Source organism: Anomalospiza imberbis, chromosome 1, assembly GCF_031753505.1.
Source record: "Anomalospiza imberbis isolate Cuckoo-Finch-1a 21T00152 chromosome 1, ASM3175350v1, whole genome shotgun sequence".
Lineage (NCBI taxonomy): Eukaryota > Metazoa > Chordata > Aves > Passeriformes > Viduidae > Anomalospiza > Anomalospiza imberbis.
Genome location: NC_089681.1, coordinates 45,932,608 through 45,955,579, shown reverse-complemented (window position 1 = coordinate 45,955,579; position 22,972 = coordinate 45,932,608). Strand labels below are relative to the sequence as shown.

Sequence of the window (22,972 nt, the reverse complement as noted above, 5' to 3'; positions counted from 1 at the left end):
GAGACAAGCTGACAGTAATCTGGTCCTTCCTGGTTCCCCCCAATCCCCCCGCATTCCTGGAGAAATTGCCCATTTGTTTGTTGATCAGTTTTTCTAAAGAACATTTTAAAAACACATGGTTATAAACCTCAATTGCAAACAATTGGACGAATCTCATTTGCTCTCTGAAAATCTACAGCCAGTTTATTCCTGTATACATTTTTCATCAGCCATTACTTTGAATATTCATGACCTCTTACTCCATGACCACATTTGTAACTGCAGAGAAATTTACATTCAGGGTCTCAGAGGGATTTTTGACTCCATCAACAACAAAAGCAGGCTGGGTGAGAGGGTGCCCAGCCAATTGAGGATTTGGAAGGAGCACAGTGGTATCTATAATGTCATTGACTTGGACAGGTACATGCTGAGCAAGCAAAACCACCAGCAGAGCACAACCTGCTGGATTTGGGAGCCACATGTTGGAGAGCATCAGAGGAAAGCTCCTCGCCTTCCAGTCCCTGCCTGTGCAGAGGCTGCAGGCAGTGTGGGCCCTGCCAGCATGGGGGGGACACCTTTGGGGCTGCTAATGCTCCTGGCCAGGCAGGCTTGCGGTGCCTGCTTGCCAAGGAGCAGAGAAAGGAGCTGCGCTCCCCCCAGCTCCAGCCTGCACAGCAGTCTCTGAAGAATCACATCACCTTGCATTGGCACTCATGGACTCTCAAACCCATGGGGACCAGCATTTTTTTGGACATCACAAATTTCATCATTTCCAACGGTTTGAAGATCTGTTCAAAATATTTATTTCCCTGGGTTTTAGCTTTCCAACATCTATGCAGACTAACAACCAAATTGTGGGCAGTAAGAGCAAGCATTTGTTTATTTTGTAAGAGGACTTCTTTCTGCTAATTGAAAACAAGCATTTTCAATGAGGCAGCTGTTTCAGTACTGTGAATAGACAGATCAGCATCACATTGAAGATCTAATAACCCACTAATGAATCTTAATTTTTAGAGGCCCCTCCCTCACCCATTTTCACATTTCAGTAATTCCAAACCATTGATATGTGCTGCCAGTTATTTAAAGATGTCCTCAGACACATTTTAATAAAAACCAGAAAAAATTGAACTTTTTTTTTTTTAGTTAGTTAGACTATATTGGAAATCATGTTACATGTATCTAACAGATTCTTTTTTTCTTTTCTTAAATAAATAGCAAAGTGTCACCAAAATGAATGGAATGCCAGCACCATTGTGTTGATAGAAATTTCCATACTGGGATGAACACACAGTCATATTCTGTAACAGTGCATAAAAAGAGACTTTGGAGGAAAGGTGGTGGTTGCTGGTGCATCAACCCGTGAGTGGTCCGTGCAGTGGCATCGGGATGTGGTGCCTGTGCAAAGTCTCACAGGCCTGGAGCCTGTGCCTGCAGAGGTGGCCTCAGTGAGACTCTGCAAGAGAGCAGCTCGCAGGACATGTAACGCAGAACGTGGAATTACTGCCTGCTACCAAGGGACGCGCAGCCGATGGTAACACGAGGGGCTGGCCACGTCACTCTCTAGACAGAAGAACAACGGCTTGAAATGAGGGAAATGAGGAACCTGAAAATCAAACAGGCTGACTAACACTCAGCAAGGCAAGGGCTTGGAGAGTCAAAGCTGCCAACTCCTTAATCAAGAGGGAATGATGCAAGGATTTACTGTGGCGCTGAAGGTTACAGAACCAGGTGTCATTTTTGGATAGGTTTCCTTGGGCTGACCTGGTGTTATTTTCATGTCTGACCAACAGTTTCTCTTCCAACTGGGGCAGTGCTGAAGGAACAGCAGCCATGTGCACCACACCACAAAATCCCTCAACAGCCTCTGCTGCCTTAAGCTCACTCCATCCTGTGCAGGCAGCTCCACCTGCCCACTGTCTTGCCCCTCTACATGCTGGAGTGCAGTGTCATCCCACCTCTCTGCTTCTGTTGGCTTAAACCAGACCCTTGTTATTTTAAACAGGAGTTTATTGTATTTAATACATTATAAAATTTGAAAAATTGTAGGAAAGCAGCAGATTCAAACCAGAGCATCTCTACCAAATATTAATTATTCTGGCCCCCTTTGAAAAACACAAAACAAAACAACAAAAAAAAACTCATTCAAAAGAAAAGTTAACCTTTCACATCTGTGAGGGCTGACAAAAAGTGTGCGACTTCTGTACAAACTACATTTAAAATTTCAGCTTTCCAATGCAATGGATGGTTGTCTCCTGAACACCTGCCCATCCACCTCTAAAAAAGACAGACATAAACCTCCATATGCAAATAAAGTTGAGTCAAGGTGTGTACACATTAAAAAGTGGATGGCTGTTTGGCAATGAAAATGGGTGAAGAATAGTCCATGAATCCCCCCCGGCAATGGCTTGTTCACCGTTAAGTGGGCCCGGGAAGGGCCTAGGACACTTAATGGCCATCACAGCACCAACCTCATCTACCACATTTTGTCATTGCATTTCCTACCCTTTGACATATACATACATATATATATGTACAGACATACATATACATACATATTTTTTATGCGTGTGTGTGTGTTTTCTTTTATACCTTGAGGTTGTTATTATTATTATCACTACTATTCCAAGTGTTCCCATATGAATTCAGGTGTGGTCTCTATATTTGATATAAATGTGTCTTTTATTCAATTTTAGTTCCAGGACTTGTTTGGAGTCCAAACCGCACATGAAATGTCCCCCTTTTTGTTTTTCCTCTTTGTTTTTCTTTTTCTTTTTCTATTTTTTTTTTTTTTTTTTTTTTGCATAAAGAAACATGTCCATTTTAGTCCAGAGGCTCTTGCTTTATTCGAATGACGGAGGGTGCACGAGATGTCCTTCTGAGTTCTCGTCTCAGTACGTATTCACTGAATTGGGAAGAGTCCACCCCACCTCCACATGAACCAACAATCTCAAACCCTCTTTGCTGTAACCTCTCAAGTACCTGCAAAAAAGAGGAAACAAACACCAATGTATAAGTAAATTAACAGACTATTTGCTGTCCAATGATAATAATTGCTGTTTTCAAATGGATTCAGCTAGGGGGAAAAAAAGTGGTTACATAGCTTAACTGTATTGGATTGATTTCTGCTGACTATGGCCACTGAGCAGTGAAAAAGAAAAAATGAAGAAAAATTTATTTTTTTTTTAGTACTGCCAACAAATCTAGTCTTCTTCTGGCCACAGAAACATGACTAGAAAAACACATTCTTTGCTTCACAGAATTTACAATACAAAAGGGCAAATGCATGATTGCACAGCAGATGCTGAGCAAACACCACAATGAAATGGTGACTGTGTAGATAGCAATGGTCATAATTTAAGAAAACCTACCATGATATTTACTAGAGACTTAAAAACCAACTCTTTGTTACTTTTATCATCATCTTCACCTGTTCTGGGATTCCTTTGCCTCACATGTGAGGGAGACTTGCTGGGATTTACCAGGGTCAGCCTGACAGCCGCCAAACCCAAGGAAGGGGCTGATGCTCCTGGACCCCAGAGGATGTGGGACCCTCTATTCAGCATGACCAGACCTCACAAGGGTTGTGCTGGAATCAGGTGCCTACCATGGCTTTCCCAGCTGTTTCATGAGTTGTCAAACTGGCTTGCATGCGTGCTGGGACAACACTGACAAGCAGAACGGCAGAAGACTGCAAAGGACTAGGACAGGGGAAGAAGCAAGCTGAGGTTTAAAAATGCTTCAAAGAAGACATGCCATGTCTTTACATAAAATGTTTCAGGTTGGCAAATGACTTTCCAAAGTACTTGAGCATGGCTAATTGCACAGCAGTCATATAAAAAAGGAAGGGATAGGAAAAGAGACTTGAAAACAGCAATTGAAACACATGTAATCTTTAGCTTTTAACAATATATGCCAAAATCCCCTGCCCCTATCCAAATGTGTCGGTGCAAGCCATTAAAAAACAGAACAGGAGAACTTGAATCTTGATAAAAAAACATGGTGGAAGCAACTCTGGAAATTAACTCAGCCCTGGAAAATCCATTTGGTCTGTACCTCACTCTTCAGGTCTTTTGGTAGTCCTTGTCCTGTCTCCCGTTTTTATTAGTACTGGGAGATGCTTACATCCTCCTGCTATCAATGTGGGATCAATACCTCTCTTGAAGCTTGTACATAATTTGCTACTCTGACTCAGGTTATTCACATCAGTAAATATGCTCTGTAATTCTTTTTTGTGCAACAAAAATGTAAGCATCAGAATAAGTGACAAAGTGCTGAAGGATACAACTGCCTTGAAAACTATCATATGATATAACTAAGCAGCCATCCTTGAAACTCCTTTTCAGTTGTAATCTGACATCTAAGGCTGTCCTAAATTTGCATTAATCTCTATGACAAAACAATTTTGATGTTTTAACATGACAGTTAAAGCCAGTAAGAGACAGCTGTCCAAGCATAACATGGGTTAGATAGGTCTAGATAATTCTATCTAGACCCTTGTGTTAAGTGCTAGCATGAGTGCAGTGCCTGGCCAGCCTTCAGAGCGTGCCCCAGTGCTCAGCTTGCTTCATTTGGAGAAAAAGAGGCTCAGGGGTGACCTTCTCAAACTTCCTGAAAGGTGGCTGTTGCAAGGCGGGTGTCAGGCTCTTCTACCAGGAACAGCAACAGGTCAAGAGGAAATGGCCTCAATATGCATCAGGGGACATTCAGGTTGAGTTGGACATCAGAAAGAATTTCTTCACAATGAGGGTGGTTCAGCATAGGAATGGACTACCCAGGGCAGTGGTGGAGTCACCATCCCTGGAAATGCTCAAGAAATGACTGGATGTGGCACTTAGTGCTGTAGTTTAGTTGACATGGTGGTGTTTGATGAAAGGCTGAACTTGCTGATCTTGGAGATTTTTTCTAACCTTGATGACTTTGTGATTCTCTACCTGGACAGTGGGACCTGGCAGATGAAAAGATGTCAAGCCCAGCTTGCAAGCCTGTTCTGTAAAAGAATTCACCCATGAGCCTGCAGGATTTAGGAGGTGTGTTTAAACCAAACAGCATTGATTGTGCCATTGATGACTTCACATGGGAAGTGCTGGCTATGCAGGATGTGCTAACTAGGGGCAGGCAGGTGTCTGAGGTTGGTTGCTTTTAACCAACAAAGGATAAAAAGATAACATTAACACTGAAGTTGATCATAATTATTCCAGGAATTACCTGCATTTGTCTCCCAGATTTTTTCTTATCCATTTCATAACATCTACTGATTTTAGACATTGCTACACCTAATCACAGAATACTTTGCGTTGAAAGAACCTTTGAAGATCATCTAGTTCAACCCGTCTGCAATGAGCAGGGACATCTTTAACTAAATCAGGCTGCTCAGAGCCCTGTCCAGCCTGACCCTTGAATATCTCCATGGATGGAGCATCCACCACCTCTCTGGGCAACCTGTTCCGGTGTTTCATCACCCTCACTGAAAAATTTTCCTCCTTTTATCTAGTAAAATTCTACCTGATTTTAGTTTAAATCATTATCCCTTGTCCTACCAATCACAACAGGCCTCTACTATGCTATAAAAAGTCAGGAAAAAACACTGGAAGTGAAAGTGAAGGGTTTTCCCTATGACCACAGAAAATTCTAAAACTACTGTAGTTTGTTTGCAAAGAGATTTGGTGATACATGAATTAAATGGAGAAAGACAACTTAACACACAGAAGTAAATAACTTGCTTAAAACCTCCAGCTGATTTGCTCACCAAAACGCTCCAGTGACATGGAATAGGGTCAGCCCACTGGTAGCTGGCCAGCAGCTCCCTTTCAAAAAATGCACATGTGACTTCCTACCTGAACTGAGTTGAGGTGACAGTATCCATTCAGCGGGAATCGGATGACGTGTGTAGAGTCGTGGTTCCAGCCGGCGTTGACGGAATTACACATCACGTCCCCGATCTCCGGGAACACCTCCTCTATCAATGACTTATCTCCACTCAGTGTAATCCTCTCGCCGAGATCTGGGGCAACTCGCACCACCAGGCACTCGCAAGACTTTGAGAAGCGGCCACTCTCCCGGTCCTGTTTCCACCGTTCCATCTCTCCTAGCATGGGCTGAAGCTGGAAATACTTTGCTTCTTCATATAATAAGCTGTAGTCCTGAAAGACACACACATTACTGTGCACAATTAAGAGAGGCATCGCAAATGTGGTGCTTAAGGTATACGGATATTAGGGCCAACGCTGCTCTAGGTCTGGAACCCTTTGGACAGAGCTCCTAATTACTGTGTAGGAAGGTATAATAAAGTAACAGTGCAAGCAAAAAACAACCATCAGCCACTTGAAATACAATGAGTATAGCAGCACTTGCAAGAGTAGGGAAAGGCTATGCTTGCTCAACTCCCTTCTGAAAAAAAAAATCCCACTTTTCCCCATATTTCATCCCCACAGAGATGTCATATAATAATGATCTCATTGAACAGATGGAACAGAATTCAATCAGGATTTAGAAAATTCATCACTAGGATCCATTGTGTCTTACAGCAATACTAGCAGGCATTATAACAGGTATAAGAATGTAAATGAGGAAGCCTGCAATGTTTGTTAGTGTAAAATGATTCAGATATTTGCATAATGTTTGCACATATTAGTGCATTTTAAAAATTAAGTATTTTTTAATACTTCCATATTTTGCCACTAGTATTGTTTACTACATCATCTCAAATGCCAGAGCAGAGGGAATGCATTTCTAGGCATAGCCACTGCAGAAGTAATTTAGAACTGATGATGTGGAGTCTGCCTACTGCCATTTTTTAAATTTAAAAAACATTTTTTTAAAAATCGTGTTTTTCTAGGTATAAGAGCATAAAACCATTTGGAAAATATTTATACTGAGGAAAGAGATACGTGAGAATTAGGAATGAGAGAGAAACAGAATGACAACAAGAGAAGCCTGCAAACAGTTAATATGGTCCTGAATTTGAACTAGAAACCAAATACTTGATGAGAACACCTAAATCATGGTAAAAATACTGCTTACATTTATTGTGTAACAAAAAAGTAATGTAACCTATGTATTTCTAAGAAACAAAAAACATTATTCATCTTAATCACTTTTTTTTGTACACCTTAAAGCATAACTGGGGAGGACATCCCTTTGAACATCACAGTTGGGTGAACTTGCCAGGAATTACATTTTTAATTTCAACACAGCCACAGTATATTTATGTGTTTAAAAAGCTCTACATAAGTAATTTCTTAATAATGCATGAAAGGTGGCTTTTCCTTTTTCTGTGTTTCTGATTACCTGCAGAAGTGCCAAGAGCAGCCATGCTGAGGCTTCAAAAGAAGGAAATGATCCTTATCTGTTCACTCCAAACTCCCACTTTGTACAGGGAGACCTGCCCCTGTCACTATGGGAGCAGCAAGGATGTGTCTACAGCAGATGATTCAAAGGTTGCTGAAATACAGCTCTTGAACTCAGCCTCACATCTCTTATGCCCAAATGCCTGAAAAAGTCTCTCAGGTGCAAGGGGAAAAGGACTGCATACCGGTGTGAACTGCTCCATCCCTGCCTCACCACCCATCACCTCTCCTGTTCAATCACAATTGCTGCATTTCCTGCAGTGAACCATGTGCCCTGATGTGTGATCATTAAGTGAAGGTAAGGATCTGTTCTGATTGAAGACACCACATATTCACCCTCATAACTGCTGGCAGATAAACATCACATGGATTCTGAAGCTCTGCCTCTGTAGGCTTTGTCTGACATTGAATTACCATTAATTAATTTTATTACCAAAAAAATAAAAAAAAAGCAGGCTCTTTATTAAAGTTTAAATAATAAACATAGAACTATTCATTCCTGACTTCTCTAAAAATCCAAAATTAAAATTGCAGTATGCATTCAAGAGTCTGAGGGAGAAAAGATTCTCTGACTTAATGCCCAAATATTACCATGTGTGCAGTTTATTTTGTCAATATTGTGATTCACACACCATTTTCTGAATTTCAGTGTGGGAGTGGAAACTGAAGCTGCTGCAATCACTGGGGAAGCATAAAAAAGGATAAGAGGACAAGTAATCACGAATAGTCAGTTGCAGATTGTAACATTGCTTCTGTTTCCATAAGTATGGTACAACATTTAATTTCTCTATGTCAAATCTGGCAAGGATGCTTTATTACCACTGTAGCCAGGAGGAGGAAATTTAATATTGGTGCCACTCTAGGAAAGGAAGACACCACTTTAGCAACCCCATTCTTACTTTTGCCATGTACCTGAAATCAAACACCACACCCTGCAAGTCCACCTTCTCTATCCAGGGCTCTGTTTTGACTACACACCAGATACTTGCCTTACCAAGGTACATGCAAAACACCCAAGTCCCTTGAAATCTCACCTTGAAATCATCAGGAATGAGGAGTTTTGATGTCCTTAAGAAATTCAAGATATATCTGAACATCTGCCCATCTCTGTCGATGAAATAATGCTGCTTGAGACTGTCGAGGACAATGGGCTCCGTGCCATCGAAAAGCCGGCCAATTCTGGAGAGGAAACAAGAGACAAGGAGCACAGTCAGACTAAGCTCAGCTCAAGAGCTGCTCAAATAGCCCAGCACTACAAAACCCTCCCATGCAAACTTCACTGAAGCTGCTCTGTGGCTTTCTTTCATTAGAAAAGGGCTGGTTTCAAACCAGTGTGTAAGCCACATATTTTCCAGCATGGCCTCATTGAGTTCCAAGCAGCACAGCTGGGGAGGTTGAAGGGAAGAAGCCAGGCCAGCAGCCTCCTCCATCTACCTCACTGCCCCAGTCTGTACCTCATAAGATGACAACCCCTCAGTAATTCTGGACACCTCTTTGGACAGTCGCCTTCAGCACAGCCCATCCCCTCTGAATGCTCCAACGCCTGGACTGACTCATTCTGCTTTACAGAGCACTGCATAGGGAACTTGATTTAGTTTGGAAACTGTACTTGGGGAATAGCTTGGTTAAGTTCTTTGCTTGGTTTTCACTTGTTTTTTAAACCCAGGTCACTTTTTGGACACTATTTACCGCAGCCAACATTAGGGCAGGCACAGCTAAGGTGGGGGGCAATGTGGTAATATAAAGATGACAGTACAGAGCTGATAACATTTCAATGTGAGGTAATGCTCTAATGTAACAGTTAAGTGCTTGTGGCAGGTATCAATCAAAGCACTCAAATAATACAGAAAAATGTCTCAGCTTTTAGACGCTATCCACTGACCACCAGAACCACACAGCCACCTAGAAAGCCTCTGCTTGGCAACAAGAGGTCTTGCAACATCAACCACTGGGTACATATACATTTCTGGATGCAGGTTTCCCAAACCAGCTTTAGTTAGAGCAATTGGAAGAGTTGAAAAAGCCAAACAAAACCCTCAGAGTAACACCAAATAAATGTTTTGTTACTGTACTGGGGCATTTGCAAAACACTCCTGAGTCATTCGTGGTTTCCCAATGAAATGAGCAGGAGTCACTGGCAGGTCTGATTTTGTGTGCCTGTTCATATGTCTCTACATGCAACGTGGAAGTACTTTTTGATAACAAACTGTCACAGCACACTGTTTTTGTTTTGTTTTAAAAACAGTGAATAAACAATTAACCCCCACCACCAGCAATAAAAAAAAAAAAAACACCAAATACTCAGAGGTGATCGGCCCTCCAGGCTGAGAGATGCCCCATCTACTGGCCAACAGAACGTCCAGACGACATTTAAGAGGCAAAAGACAGAAGTGTCTCCCAAAGAGGAGGAGGCAGCAGGGCTTGCAGCAGGGTCTCAGGGAATTGCAGAGGGGCAGGGCTCCAGGCGCCCATATACTGTGTTGCATCAACAGCCAAATATCCTCCCTTTGAAAATGGCACAGACAACCCAAACAGAGTTTGGAACGATGTCTGTGCCTGGAGCAGGTATATATGTAAGTTGTGAACAGAATACAAATCTCATCTATAGTTTCTCACCAGCTGGGAGGAGACCAGAAAAGAAATAAAACTCCATTAACCCCAGCTGGCCATTTACAATTCTGTAATAAATGCATGAATCAATTCAAGTTGCATGAAATCTGTAACATATAAGGAATTCAGTATATTTTGCATCATGAGCAGGTACAGAGCACTTTTTTTTCAAAGCCATCCCTTGAACTGTTCAAGCTTTCTTCCTCAAAGACTTGTTACTGCCTGCCCTGCTGCTCAAAATTTAAGCTGTGACAGCCCATATAACATAGGCTTCTGTTCACGTGGTGTATGAGCCACATTTTATGTCTAATATGGAAGTACTCAGCATTTAGAATTAATTTTCCCTTATACTCAAGCATGTCATCTTCAAATTTATCACGGAATTCACACACAAAACATGTATTTGGCCAAGTCAGTCATTACTGAAATGAATAATTGTAATTGGTTTCTGCAACATTTTCCTAGTTCTAAATTACTTATATAATTACATATTTTAAACCTCTAGGCTTTTTGTCTCCATTTTATTAATTGTTTAGAGAAGAGCAAGATAGTATCAGAGGATGGAGCCTTCAGACAAAACCATAATGCTGAGGAGAGTGCTCAGCCACTGGGAGTGCTACCTAGGACCTGAATGGCTTTGGGAATGGACTGGAAGCGTTAACAGAAAGCGCTGCATTAGTGCTCTGCTGCTCTGCAACAGCAACAGCAGCAAAATCCTAGGAACTGCAAAGTCCCAAATCTCTCCTGACTCCTCTCCCAGGATCACTCTGCAATACCCTTTCACATATTAAAACAGCATTGGAAGGGTAGACCCTCAGCAGAGAGACTTCTGTAAAGAAAATTAAAACTTTTTTCCTTTTCAGATGGAAAAATGTAGATTCCAGCTTCCTTCATATGGCCTTCAGGGAAAAACCTGAGGTACTACTATGGGATCCAAATCTGGTGACATGGTCCTGCTCCTAATTTGCATTTGCTACACCCATCAGGAGAGGAGACTGGGCTATGCCAGGATCTGGGAACAACCAGCATCCTCAGCTTTCAGCATCCTCAGCAGGAACTCTTGTGTTCCCAGGGGCACAGTGGGAAGCACTTTCTCATGCCTCACTTGTCACCTCCTCTGCACAATACAATTTGATAACCATCCTCCCTGCACTCCTGCTTGGCCACACACTGGGATTATACATGCTTAAGAGACACCAGTTTGCTAGCACAAGAAGGGACTGGTAAGCCATTATAATTTCACTTCACAAGAAAACCTGAAAGATGTTTTTCCCCATCTCCTTCTTGACAATGTTGGCTGATGATTGGAAAGACACCTTTCTTTTTTAAATGACAAATACGTAACAGCTGAATGGAGTTTCGAGCCAGGAGAGCACTTTGAAGGAGGCTTGCAAAATAAGATGATAATTATATGCAGAATTAGCCAAATATCAAGGGTAAAGGATAAGAAACTGTAGTCCATTTACAAGAAAATGTGCTTCTGAAATATTTAATTAAAACTAACAGGCTGGAATTTTCCATATGTCAGGAAAATTAATGTCCCATGGGCTGAAAGTGCGACCTCCAATGGGTAATAATTAATGTCTGTGGCATTAAATATCATATTCCACTGTGAGAAATCAAATGCTTCAAGGGTTGAAAATATAACCAGTGGAAAACCCTGTTTCCATCAGAGAATTTGGTTTTACTTAAAGGACACAAACTAGGTATAGCTACAAGCCCTTGTTTACTGGAGAAAAAACAACAGGGAATGGAAAAGATCATTGCTTTAATTCCATAAAATACCACAGGGATGGATCTTTCTTCCCACAGATCAGCACTCCTGTAACAGAATTTCTATACCAAAAAGCTAGCACAGGAAGATGACATTGCTTGCAGGATTTCTCAAATTCTTCAGAAAAAAGTCCTGCTTGTCAAGTATAAAAATATACTGTCTGCAGCAAAACTGTATACACAGTGTGTTTATAGCCTTGTTCTCACGTTGTATATATATTTAAATATATTATTATTATACACATAAAGAGAAAAGACTTCACTTTAGTATATTCTGCCTTAGCTGGAAATGTGGGAAAGCAGCAATAATTAGGAACAGGATGGCCAGCAGTAATTAAACAAGTCAACTATTGCAAAACTCTCTTAATGCCAAGAAAAAATGACAGAGTTCTACAGATTGTTTTAATGGCTTCACTGGACAGAGCTAAAATTCTTCCTTTCTGTAATCAAAAGGATCCAGGGAACTTGGAAAAGCTGCAAGCCTTGATGTTTGCAAACATGAAGAATATTACATCACTTGCAAACTAAGGTAGAAATAAACATTTCTCCTCCGAGAAAATACAGGTTTCTTATAATTGAATATATTCAGTATATAATTTCTCAGTATATTAACATCTTTATCGATGGACACTACAGACTCCAAACTAACTGAAAATCTTTTGCAATAAACTACTTTCAACAGTTCTGATCTGCCAGAGTTCTGTGCTCCCCACGTCTTTCACAGAACAACAAAAAGGGAGGAAAACTGGTGAGAAGTCCTCTTCTTAACCCATCAGAGGGGGCTGTGCAGCAGGAGGAGCAACAGTGATGCCTTGGAACCTGCAATCCCACACTAATGGCAAGGCAAGTAACTGCCTGGCTTTCACCCAGGGCGGATATTCAGCAGCTTAGCAAAGAGCAAAATACTCATGAAAACACAGCCCTCTCCCTCCAATAATGAATCACATGACAAAGTAAATGCATTTTATTTGAAATCTTACTCATCTGGTTGGAGCCACTGCAGCAAAGTGATTAGGAGTTTGGTCCTTAAAAGTTAAGTGCAAGTTTTATTATCACATCATTGTATTTATGTGGCTAATGGGAATGCTTATTTAACACTCTGGAGTGTGCGGAGAGTGAGCTGTAACAGGCTTTTACTTTTTTTTTCCCTCTGCAACTTTTTAGTCCGAGCTGTCCTTATTAATTTCTTTTCACTTTCTTTTACTGAGTGCTCAAAGGCAATTTGCATAAGAGTCCATTATAAATTAGATCTGTTTAATGGTATGCTCATCTCATGGCTATTTAATTTTACTTCCTCATATGTCTAAATTACATAATTTTGCACCGTCCCCTAGCAGCTAGTACAGTTGAAGTGGTGTCCACGCCAGTGAGAAATGTTATCCTACCCAAGTGGAGAATGATAAGGTTTCTATTCTTTTTTTTCAGAGAACCACTTAGTATCAACCTGCTTTTCTTTTTTGAGTAATTCACATCATTTGGATCCATAGAGACTGAATACATAGCAACCTTTATAATTCTGCATAACAAAAGTTGGCTCATAAACATAACAGAATACATTTGCAATTTTCAGGAACATGTATTATGAAAACCGCATTTTAAGCAAATACCCTGTTGTAATCTCTTGCTCTCAGTGCTATTATAATTTGTTCTTATCTTTTTCTTCTTACATTTAATTTAAGGTTTCATGTCCATGAGTCTCAGGAATTTCTTGGCACATACAGTTCCTACATTATGAGAAGATGCATGAATACAAATAATTATAAAGCAAAGGTAACAGGGAAAAATGTATTAAAACCTAAAAGCTCATTAAACTTTCTATAGAAAAAGTATTTATATAGGAGCCAAAATTACAGATAAGAATGTACAGGAAGAGGTATTTAAACACCAGTTCTTATGAGATTTAAAAAAAAAAAGTTACATGGCATTTTAAAGAACAGATAAATGCCAAATACTGAGTAAAAGGATGTCAAACCTTTGTAGAAATATTTGCTAAAGATTAAGGAACTGAATCATTTACATGGAGAAGATTTCAAACATCTTAAGATTGTTACTTCAGCATGACAGTAAAAGAAAAGGTAGGGGCAAGCTCAGAGGGTTCATAAGGCATTTAGAAAGAAGTGAGATAGACAAAAAGTGGTGAATAATCTTAAAGGCTGAGCAAAGCATACGAGGAGCAGATGGGAAGGATCTGAAATGATGAGTGACATGGTATCATCAAGGAACACACTAGAGACAAAAAAAAACCAAACTAAGAAAAAAGAGAGAAACATGGGATTTGCTACAACCTGCCTGATCAGAGACAGCATCAGGAGCAGAGATGAAAGCCAATCAGACATATTACAAAATGAACTAATAGCCGCTGGATCTAATCCAGATGGACAAACCGGCACTTTAACTGGAAAAGTATGAATTGCACAACATGGTGTAGTCATGCTGCAGGAATGCTACTGACACGAGAGCAAACGATGTCTTTCTACACCACAGATGAGCGTGGAGAATGAGAGACATATATTGAAATGACAGCAGAACAAACGTGGACACATGGGTCACAGCAAACACAGGGGTAAATTAAAAAATGGACGGCCAAGGCTCCACAAGTCAGTAGAAACACCCTAACCTCTGTTTTCCCAAAAAGGAAGTTTTTCCAAAATAAAATAAAAGCGGTATTTTCCCTGCTAAAGAGGCGACCTAGCTACCTAGGAGTTTCACACCAGAACTAATGATTACACCATGAAATAGAGCTAATACAGCAACTCCCCTGGTGTACAGAACATATTGGTTGATAGTCAGTCACCCTGGTGGGTGTAGCGTGCCTGAATGTTCAACAGAAGCCAGTTCAAAAATGTAGTCTCTGTCACAGCCTTCTCCCAGGATGTTCAAACCCTCATTCCCAAACTCAGGACCATCATGTACCCAGACACCACTGGCACTCATAGAAATGCTGACATTTTAGAATAGAAAGGAATAAATCGTTGGGATGGGATGTTGAGAGCTGTTGACTCATGACCAGAGAACAGTATATGCAGGTAGATGGAAACCACATTGCCACAATCAAATCTCCCTCATTGCAAGACGGCAACAAGGGTGAGGCCAGGAAAGCATTCCCCTGACCGTGGATGGGCCAGGGATTTTCTGTTTACCATATTCCTTCTCTCTCTGCTCTGGTATACCAGGGAGATGCAGACTGATAAGAGGAACGGGCTGAAACCCTAATCTGCATTTTTTCACACAAGGCTGGGCAGGTAATTGTTTTAAAAGTAATTTCAATACCGTGTCAGCCAAGCCTCCTGGATCTTTAGGTTGCATTACAGGCTTCAGATATGGCTGAGAGGGGTCTATCCTCTGCTCACCAGTTGTTCTCCCACCCCAAACCAGGATCTTTACCCCACAAACCCCATCACTTTTCAGAAAGTGAGGTTCCTCCATCTGACAGACACTGAAGTCATTGACATTTCCCAAGACATGTATGGGCCATTCACTATGAGCTGGACTTGATGATCCTTGTGGATCCATTCCAATTCAGAATATCCTCTGATTGAATACACCCTTGATCCTCACATTTTTGCTTGTCTTCAGATACCAAACATACCTTCAAGTCCTTTTGCTACCATACAGATATGTTGCCAGAAAACTGAAGCCTTGCAATCCCCAAACACGTGTTTCTTCAGCCAAACCACTGTCTACAGACTGGTGCCACAGCCTCTCTTCCTCTAGAACTTTCAGACACCTCTGGGACCAGCCAGCACCCTGAGTGACCCACCTACCAAATCTTGGTAACTCAGAGCAGGGCAGGAGGCTGCAGATATCTGCCATCATCCCTCTCATCACAGAGGGCAATTTGCTCGAGGTATTTGTGAGGACATCAGGCAAAAAGAAGCTACACACATGGCCTTCCCTGAACACCCAGGGACCATAGCCACAGCTTGACCACCAGGATTTTAGCCTTTTAAAATGCCATCTCTACTCTTCTTTCTTTTCAGGTTTGTGCACACACTGGATATACCGAAGAACAATCTACAAGCCTTTAAACCCCACATCTCCTACAGTGTTAGGAATCTTGCAAATGAGTCCTTAAAAACTTTCTAGTTTTCCAGAGCATAGCAAAACCACTTTTCCTAAAATCACTTAAACCAATGAAATGTTAAATCAATTATTCATGCAAATACTTTTGCCATCTCTGTTTTTTGTAACCAAGTTTTCTTGGCAATGATAACATTTCACAGAAAAATTAACAAATATTCTCTTTGCTTGCCAAGATGATTTTACTAAGCTTGAATCCGATTTCATTGAGGTATGTTATTTGTTTTATCTTGAGGGAAGCTGCCTATTAAGTTAGTAGCAACCGTGTCCTTTTGCTTATGATATGGTTATTACTGAGCTACCAGGAGTACCTTTAAGTTATTAGGGTGCAATGGCAAATTAAGTACTTTGCGTCATAATTAGCTAATAACTTTTAAATTATATTTTAATCATGTTTAAGATGGTCAGGTTGGCTGTGAGTACAGATAATGGAGGATAGGAGCAGAACAGGAGTGTTTATCATTCAATACCAAAAGCCAGAAAGTAGGTAAACCGGTGGATGCACAACAGCCCAAAGGCCATGATAATCTATATATTCAGAACACTGAACTCCTTCATAGGCAGCAATGTAAAAAGTGGGACTTGTGTCTTAGGATCACATTTAAGTAAAAAGCAAAAATATATCAGTTACAACTCAGCCTCCTTTGAGCCTGTCAACTTTTTTTTTTTTTTTTTAATAAAAAGATTGTTAACAATACCCATCCTCAAATCCGTGTTGATAAACCTGTTCATGCAGATTCCACAAACAGAGGACACTGTTAAAGCAGCTTGGAAAAAACTACCAAGGCCATTTCCCTTTCAAAACTCATGATCAAGAAAAACCAAACAACCAACAAAAAAACCTTCTCAGAATAGGGGAAATCCTTTGATGTGTTCCTTTGTACATCAAGTTTGCCCCTCAGCTTTCATGAATTTCATTCAAACCACTATTAGCTCTCAGTATTTCCTCTGTATCCTTGAGAAGACTCAGCATCAAAATTCCACATATGAATCACTGGAAATCAGGAAACACCATGAAATGCCTTAGAAAAGTAGTGGCAAAACAAGTTCTGGATCCAAATCCATTAGAGACCCCACTACACCATGTATATGCTTTGTAGAATCTGTAAGGTGTTGCTAATTCTGCCCCTTTCCAGGATGTTGCTTTGAGAACCTGGCATCACTCTCACATGCCTGGAACCACTTTCCGTATAAATTACAAACATGGCAAGGAAACCATAATGAATTAAGCTTTCCAAGATCTTCACAACTTTGACTACTCAGCCAGAAATCACATCTATGTTGTTTTGCTAAGTGTGGCCTTCTCTAAGAGAAAGGACAACACGTTTCCATAGACAGGACAAGAACACACTTGCCTTTCCCTTTGCAAGAATTGCACAAGCTCCTTCTTCATTGCAGCCCATAAAAGCAGGAGACTGCACAATTAACCTCTGTGTGCTCTGTGGGGGATTCTACAGGAACTGCTTCCTGAGAGACAAGAAGAGGCCACTACTGCATTAAAGCCTAAGTAAAAGCTTCCCATTAATGAATAAAATTCAGAGAGACAAAGCGCTTCTAAAACTTTTAGATGACTGTGTCTTAACTATGTCTCTGCCTGTGTCCCCAGAAAACACCACCCTCCAGAGCCCAGAATGAAGGAATGAAGTATTCCCAAACATCCTCCCTCCTCTGCTTTCAATAAATACCCATGAAAGTCACACACAAACTTTGTAACATTCTTCTTAAGTGCGGTTCACTCAGAAGACAACAATTTGCTGCTGTTAGCTTGTGCAGCAGAAGCCTATAAAACAGATTACCAGGTCCCAACCCTGCTGCTGAACTAGGGCTTGGACTGTCAGAAGACAAATTTGCCAGGGAAGGTGGAAAAGATGTTCAGTCTGCTTTTTAAAATCTCGACACAAAATAGACAAAGGAGAAAAAAATACTTGTACAAAGAACACTATTAAGGTAGTCAAAACAAGCTTCACAAGTTAAGATATGTCAGATATTAGAGATGCTCCTGCAAGTCACATTTGCAAACCTCCCTTTGTGTGAAAGATTTTAGACTTTAGATTTTAATGATCCACTCTTATCTCACAGCACCCTGAACTTGGTACCCAAGCCAGGTATAAACCAGGTTTGTACAGCCTAGCAGGCTGTTGCTCACGGGACACCTGCTTCATATGCTGGAGCTCTAATGGATGAGGAAGGGACTGCAGGAAGGGAAAATGGATAAGGTAGATGAGGGCTGACCTGGAAAAATGGACTCTGTCCAAGCATGTGCCAGATTTCCTCTGTGATGCTACCACTAAGCACACCTGCCTTAATTTTTTCTACCCCCTTTGAGTGAAGCAAGAAGGTACCAGACTAAGGAACGTTGTGAAGAAAGCATGCAAGAATGACTCTTCAGAACAGGACTCAAATAATATGCAGAAAATACAGCCCAAGGGCCACATACTGAACTGAGGAGGAACAGGAGATGCTGATGACATGTTTAGTAAATAAGCAACACATCTCTCTGCACAGAGGCAGGCAAATGTATTGGAGATAGTATTATTACACATATACTATGAAAACTACAAAGGTCACCCTGGCTGTCCAAATAATGTTCTTCTCCTATAAAGCTTACTTTAATTGCAATGAGAGAAGCTGCAAGGACAGCTACCCAATATCACATTTATTATACTTGAAAAATTAGTATTTTCCCTTACTTACTTAGCCCACCTGCTCAGAAATTCCTCTACCTGGACTGAAAGCAGTACTTTCAGACTAACACCCTAGATTACAAAATCTTCTAGAAGGGCAATCCATATAGCATAAAAGTATACACAACAGAGGCAAGGAAGAGGTGGGTGTTATGAGCACAGAATGTAATATGAGAAACACAGGACCGTACACTGCTCTTCTCTTGATTAACTCACACACAGTACAATCACATTGCTGTGATTCCCATACATTTACATGTTTAATCGCTTCCATGCTAGAGGTTAAAGTGATTTATGCACTTCAGTAACTAGAAAAATCACACCATTAACCAAATCAGTTCATACAGAACCTGTGTGCTAATCAGTTAAGAGGACAGGAAAGTCCACCTGAAACATGTAGACAGTGGCTCTGAGCAATAAATAATGCTTATTGCACAGGTTGGAAGTGCCAAAGCCACACCTGAACATTTTGGTGGTGGTGGGGTGATAAAAAAACACACAGATAACATTATTTCCATTGACAAACTTTACATATACAAAACAGTGGCTTTATTGTTTATTAAATTAGATGCTGCCATGGTGTAATCATCCCTGCAGCCATACCAAACCCAACAGCAGGTCAGACGCAGTCCTGTGGAGGAGGCAGAGAGAGGAGAAAGGAAGAGAAGTGAGACACAGCAGAGAAGCAATACAGCCCCATAAACTAGTGGTGCAAGGAATAATTAATCCACGGATGTGAAAACAGATGCTGTAACTGTAGAAAGCAAAATCTGCAAAAATACCAAATGACACAAGTAAATGTTACAACATGGTTCCTTTAATAAACAATATCCAGGATGTGATTCAGCTGCCTGTTGCCACTTGAGATACTCTAGGGCATCCCAGAGTGCTGGGTGATGGCACAAGGACACTACTGCAGGCTTGTGCACTGCTAGAGCGGCCACAGAGTCCAAGCAGAAACTGTGCACAGGCATTAGCTTCCCATGTCAAGGTGAGTGCATCCCACTCACAAAAATGACCAGAAACTAACTATACCAAATTCATGTATTAGACAAAATCTAACATTCTTCCTGGACACTCATTTCAAGTTTTAAAAAGTTGGGCTCTATTAAATAAAAAATTACAAATTTATATTATATTAATTTCAGAGCAAAAGTCTGTAGTGCTCCTAAGTTGTATAGGAATTTGTAATCTTTTTAATTTAAGAATTCTTTTACCTGGCAGCTCAGGTTACTCTCACACAGAGAAGCTGGCTGGTCCTAGCTTCTTCCTGAGCCACAGCTTCACTACAGGAATACAGAAGAGTGACATCCAAAGCCATATTACACTGCGAAGTGTGTTACGAACCCCACTTCTTAAATGCAGGCAGTCAGCCTCAAGTATTTAGCAGGGTATTGAGGTGAGCTGACTCTAGAATCAAGCTACAGCCCATGGATAGACAGAGACTCCCGTGGAGGGCAGCCCACCCACACAGGGCTGGGTCTCACTCCACGCACTCCTTGTGCACTACCGCAGCAGAGATCGTGTACCCCAAAGATTGCAACAGCTCCGTCACGTAGCAACTAATAAATGCTGAACGCAGATAGGAAATGATCTGTGGAGAAACACTCAAACAAGCTTAACCTCATCAGTCTGGAGGATTTACAGCAATGAGGATATAGGTCCTACATCTGTTGTGATCCTCCTGGTGGAAACCAGCACAACCCAACAGTGAAAATCTTCCTGGGGTGGTTCCAGGATGCTAATAAACAAGAAGATACCTATTAAGCTGAACACTGCTTTTAAACTAGTAGAAATATGCTGTTGATGAAGCAGACTACTGCTTGAGTTTGTAGGTTTTCATAATTTCACTCACTTAACTGTGAAGCTTTTCTTTAAAAAGAGCAAAATATAACTACACTTGGAACAATAGAAGTGAAAAAAGCACCATTTCCTAAGGGTATCTCCATACTGCATCTGCCCTTTTCCCCAGATGCTGGTAACACCAGACAATCCTCATATCAATAAATTAAGTTGCAGCTTGCACTAATACTAAAAAAAAAAAAAAAAAACCAAAAAAACTGATCAAGAACCAACAGGAGTACAGACACCTAAAGACAAGGATTTCCTTAACAACAAGAAGAAAAAACAGCTAAGAATTTATTGAGAAAAATACTGAATTTCAAACCTACAGTTTTTTAGAACAATGCAAGTTCTGATACAGGCATTTTTGGGGAGAGAAAACTGTTCCAGAAAGTTGTCCTCCACTCTGTTGAAAATCAAACACATTACAACCACCTTGCATTATTCCCTTCAATTGTGTACTTAGTTAATACCAATGCTTTTTGCTCTGTATGTGAATGTAATAAAATTTTAATTTCGCAAAAATCCAGGTGTCTTGGTAGATTTCTGATTTTTTTTTTCTTTCTTCACCCCAAGGCATAGATATAAATTGTTTTCTGCTATCTTTACAGGAGATCTACAGAAACACATTATCAAAAGTTGCAGAAGACTGAAAATAGTTTAGGGTAATCAAGAGCTGCACTGTTTCATCAAAGCCCCATCTCTCCAAAAGCCACTGGTTTTGCAGAAAACAGTTTGGGGCTATAGCTTGATTTTGATAATTTTCCATTACCTTCCTAAAAACCTCCTCTTTTCGTGGCAGGCAGAAGACAATTAGCACCATGAAAGGAAGAAGTGTGGAGAAAGATAATGTGTGAACACAACCAACTTTGACTAGGAAGTCAGACCATCAAATTAAATATTGCTAACCCCCCTATGCACAAGAGTCTGTATTTATTTGGTTTAACCTCAAAGTCCTGTGATGGAAGCTGATAGTGCAGTTCTTGGCCCCTCATTTTTGCACAGCTTTTCTTCCCCCAGTGTATACCACAAGATGACTACCCACAAGTAATGACAGGAGGCGAAACGGACCTGGGCTGCCCACCTGTCCAGCAGAAGGCAGAACCTGCTGCTGAGCATCATGATAGGTTTTTAACAGGAGGGAGAGGGCACCTGAGGTCAGACTGGGCTCTGTCATATCACCACTGATACTGCAGCAGTGCAGTTAACAAGAGATGCAAGACCACAGGTCTCATTTGCTTGCAGCTGTCCCTCAGAACAGATGCTTTCCCCAAGCCCTCCTGCTCAGCAGCTGTGCCCACTCAATCCTCGAATCCTGCAGCCCACCCAGAGCTCCAGCCACAGTGGGTGCAGACACATAATCCATTTTTGCTGCCTCTAATTGCCACCAACCACTATCCATGTGCTTTGATGTTAGAAGACCTCTGGCAGAGATCTGCCCCAGGGATTTACACCGCAGTAAAGAATGAGTCTGCCGTATTCACACTGGTAACACAAAGGCAGACAGCTTTGCAGGGATCTCTGAGAAGTGTTTATGAAGAACTGAGCCTCACAACAGATGACAAAAGGCAGGGGTATTTCTTCCACTGTGCTTCAAGGGTTGGTTGATCTTCGAGGAAAATCCTCTGCTAAACAAATACTGAGGGGTACAGAAACAGCCAGCATATGACTGTGGACAGTAGCTCAGGCTACTTTGCAGGACTGAAGATAGACAAAGCATGTTTGCTCCTCAGGGTCTGTGAACACAGGCAAAATTAAATTCCACGTCTAATTTTGGGAGCACATTACTGGCTTATTATTTATTAGAAACAGACAGACATGACAAAGAAGGAGCTTCACCTCAACTCTGAAGTGGGGAAAGCTGACAGCAACAGATTCTTGCTGGCTGAAGCATGTGGAATCACTTCAGAGCAGGGGCATCAACTCCCTCCACACTACCTGCCCTACCATTGCCAGTATTTTGTTACTACGGTGGAATAATATTAGGACATCAGTGAGGAAAATAAACTCTCTGTTATGATGGATGTGCATTTAGTCAGCAACGTGCTACAAGAAACTTGACCTTTATCAGGACTAGATTTCACTGACTACTTTTTTGGAACCTCACCCCATTTATTTTGTTCTGTCTACAGCCTCTGCAATTTCCAACTGATGAAACTTTCATCACCTTTCCCAGTGGAAGCACACTGCAAAGAACAATATTCTGGCATGCAAGGCCAAGGGACAGAACCCTTTCTCTGGTCCTTCACAGCAACAGAAAAGGGTATTGGAATAAATACTCCCAGAAGAGCTGCAGATGAGTTGTTCCATGTGAAACAGCCTGGCAGAGCCCAGCAGAGTTTCTGCAGCTCAGGCTCAGGTTTGCAGAACAACATGACTCATTTTTATTCTCTGAATAGGAACTGTACTGCCAGCTTTACGTTTTTACATGGTAGCAAACCTGTTATATGCTCTTCATCACTCCCAGGGCCATTCATGTTTATCATGTTTCTAGGATTTCATTAATAAACAAAAGGAAGACAGGCTTATGCCTCTGATTGAACTACTTTGCATTTTAACAGGAAATAATAAACTGACCCCTGTGGAATCTAAACACAATTGAAAGTTGTACCCATACTAGCTGTTTCTATTTTCAAACCAGTGTTTTATGCCTTGTAA

General features: G+C 41.1%; 1 protein-coding gene across 6 annotated transcripts in view; it reads right to left on the bottom strand.

The window, feature by feature from the left end:
- Nucleotides 1–1,965: 1,965 nt before the first annotated feature.
- Nucleotides 1,966–22,972, bottom strand: part of KCTD1 (potassium channel tetramerization domain containing 1) — a 100,669-nt gene continuing 79,662 nt past the window's right edge. For all 6 annotated transcript variants that reach the window (XM_068190248.1, XM_068190214.1, XM_068190237.1 and 3 more), the window contains exons 3-5: nt 8,360–8,504; nt 5,814–6,119; nt 1,966–2,958 (exon numbers count right to left, since the gene is read on the bottom strand). In XM_068190248.1, coding sequence (XP_068046349.1) covers nt 2,800–2,958; nt 5,814–6,119; nt 8,360–8,504 — 610 coding nt within the window. In that variant the 3' untranslated portion in view covers nt 1,966–2,799. The remainder of the gene's footprint in view (nt 2,959–5,813; nt 6,120–8,359; nt 8,505–22,972) is intronic.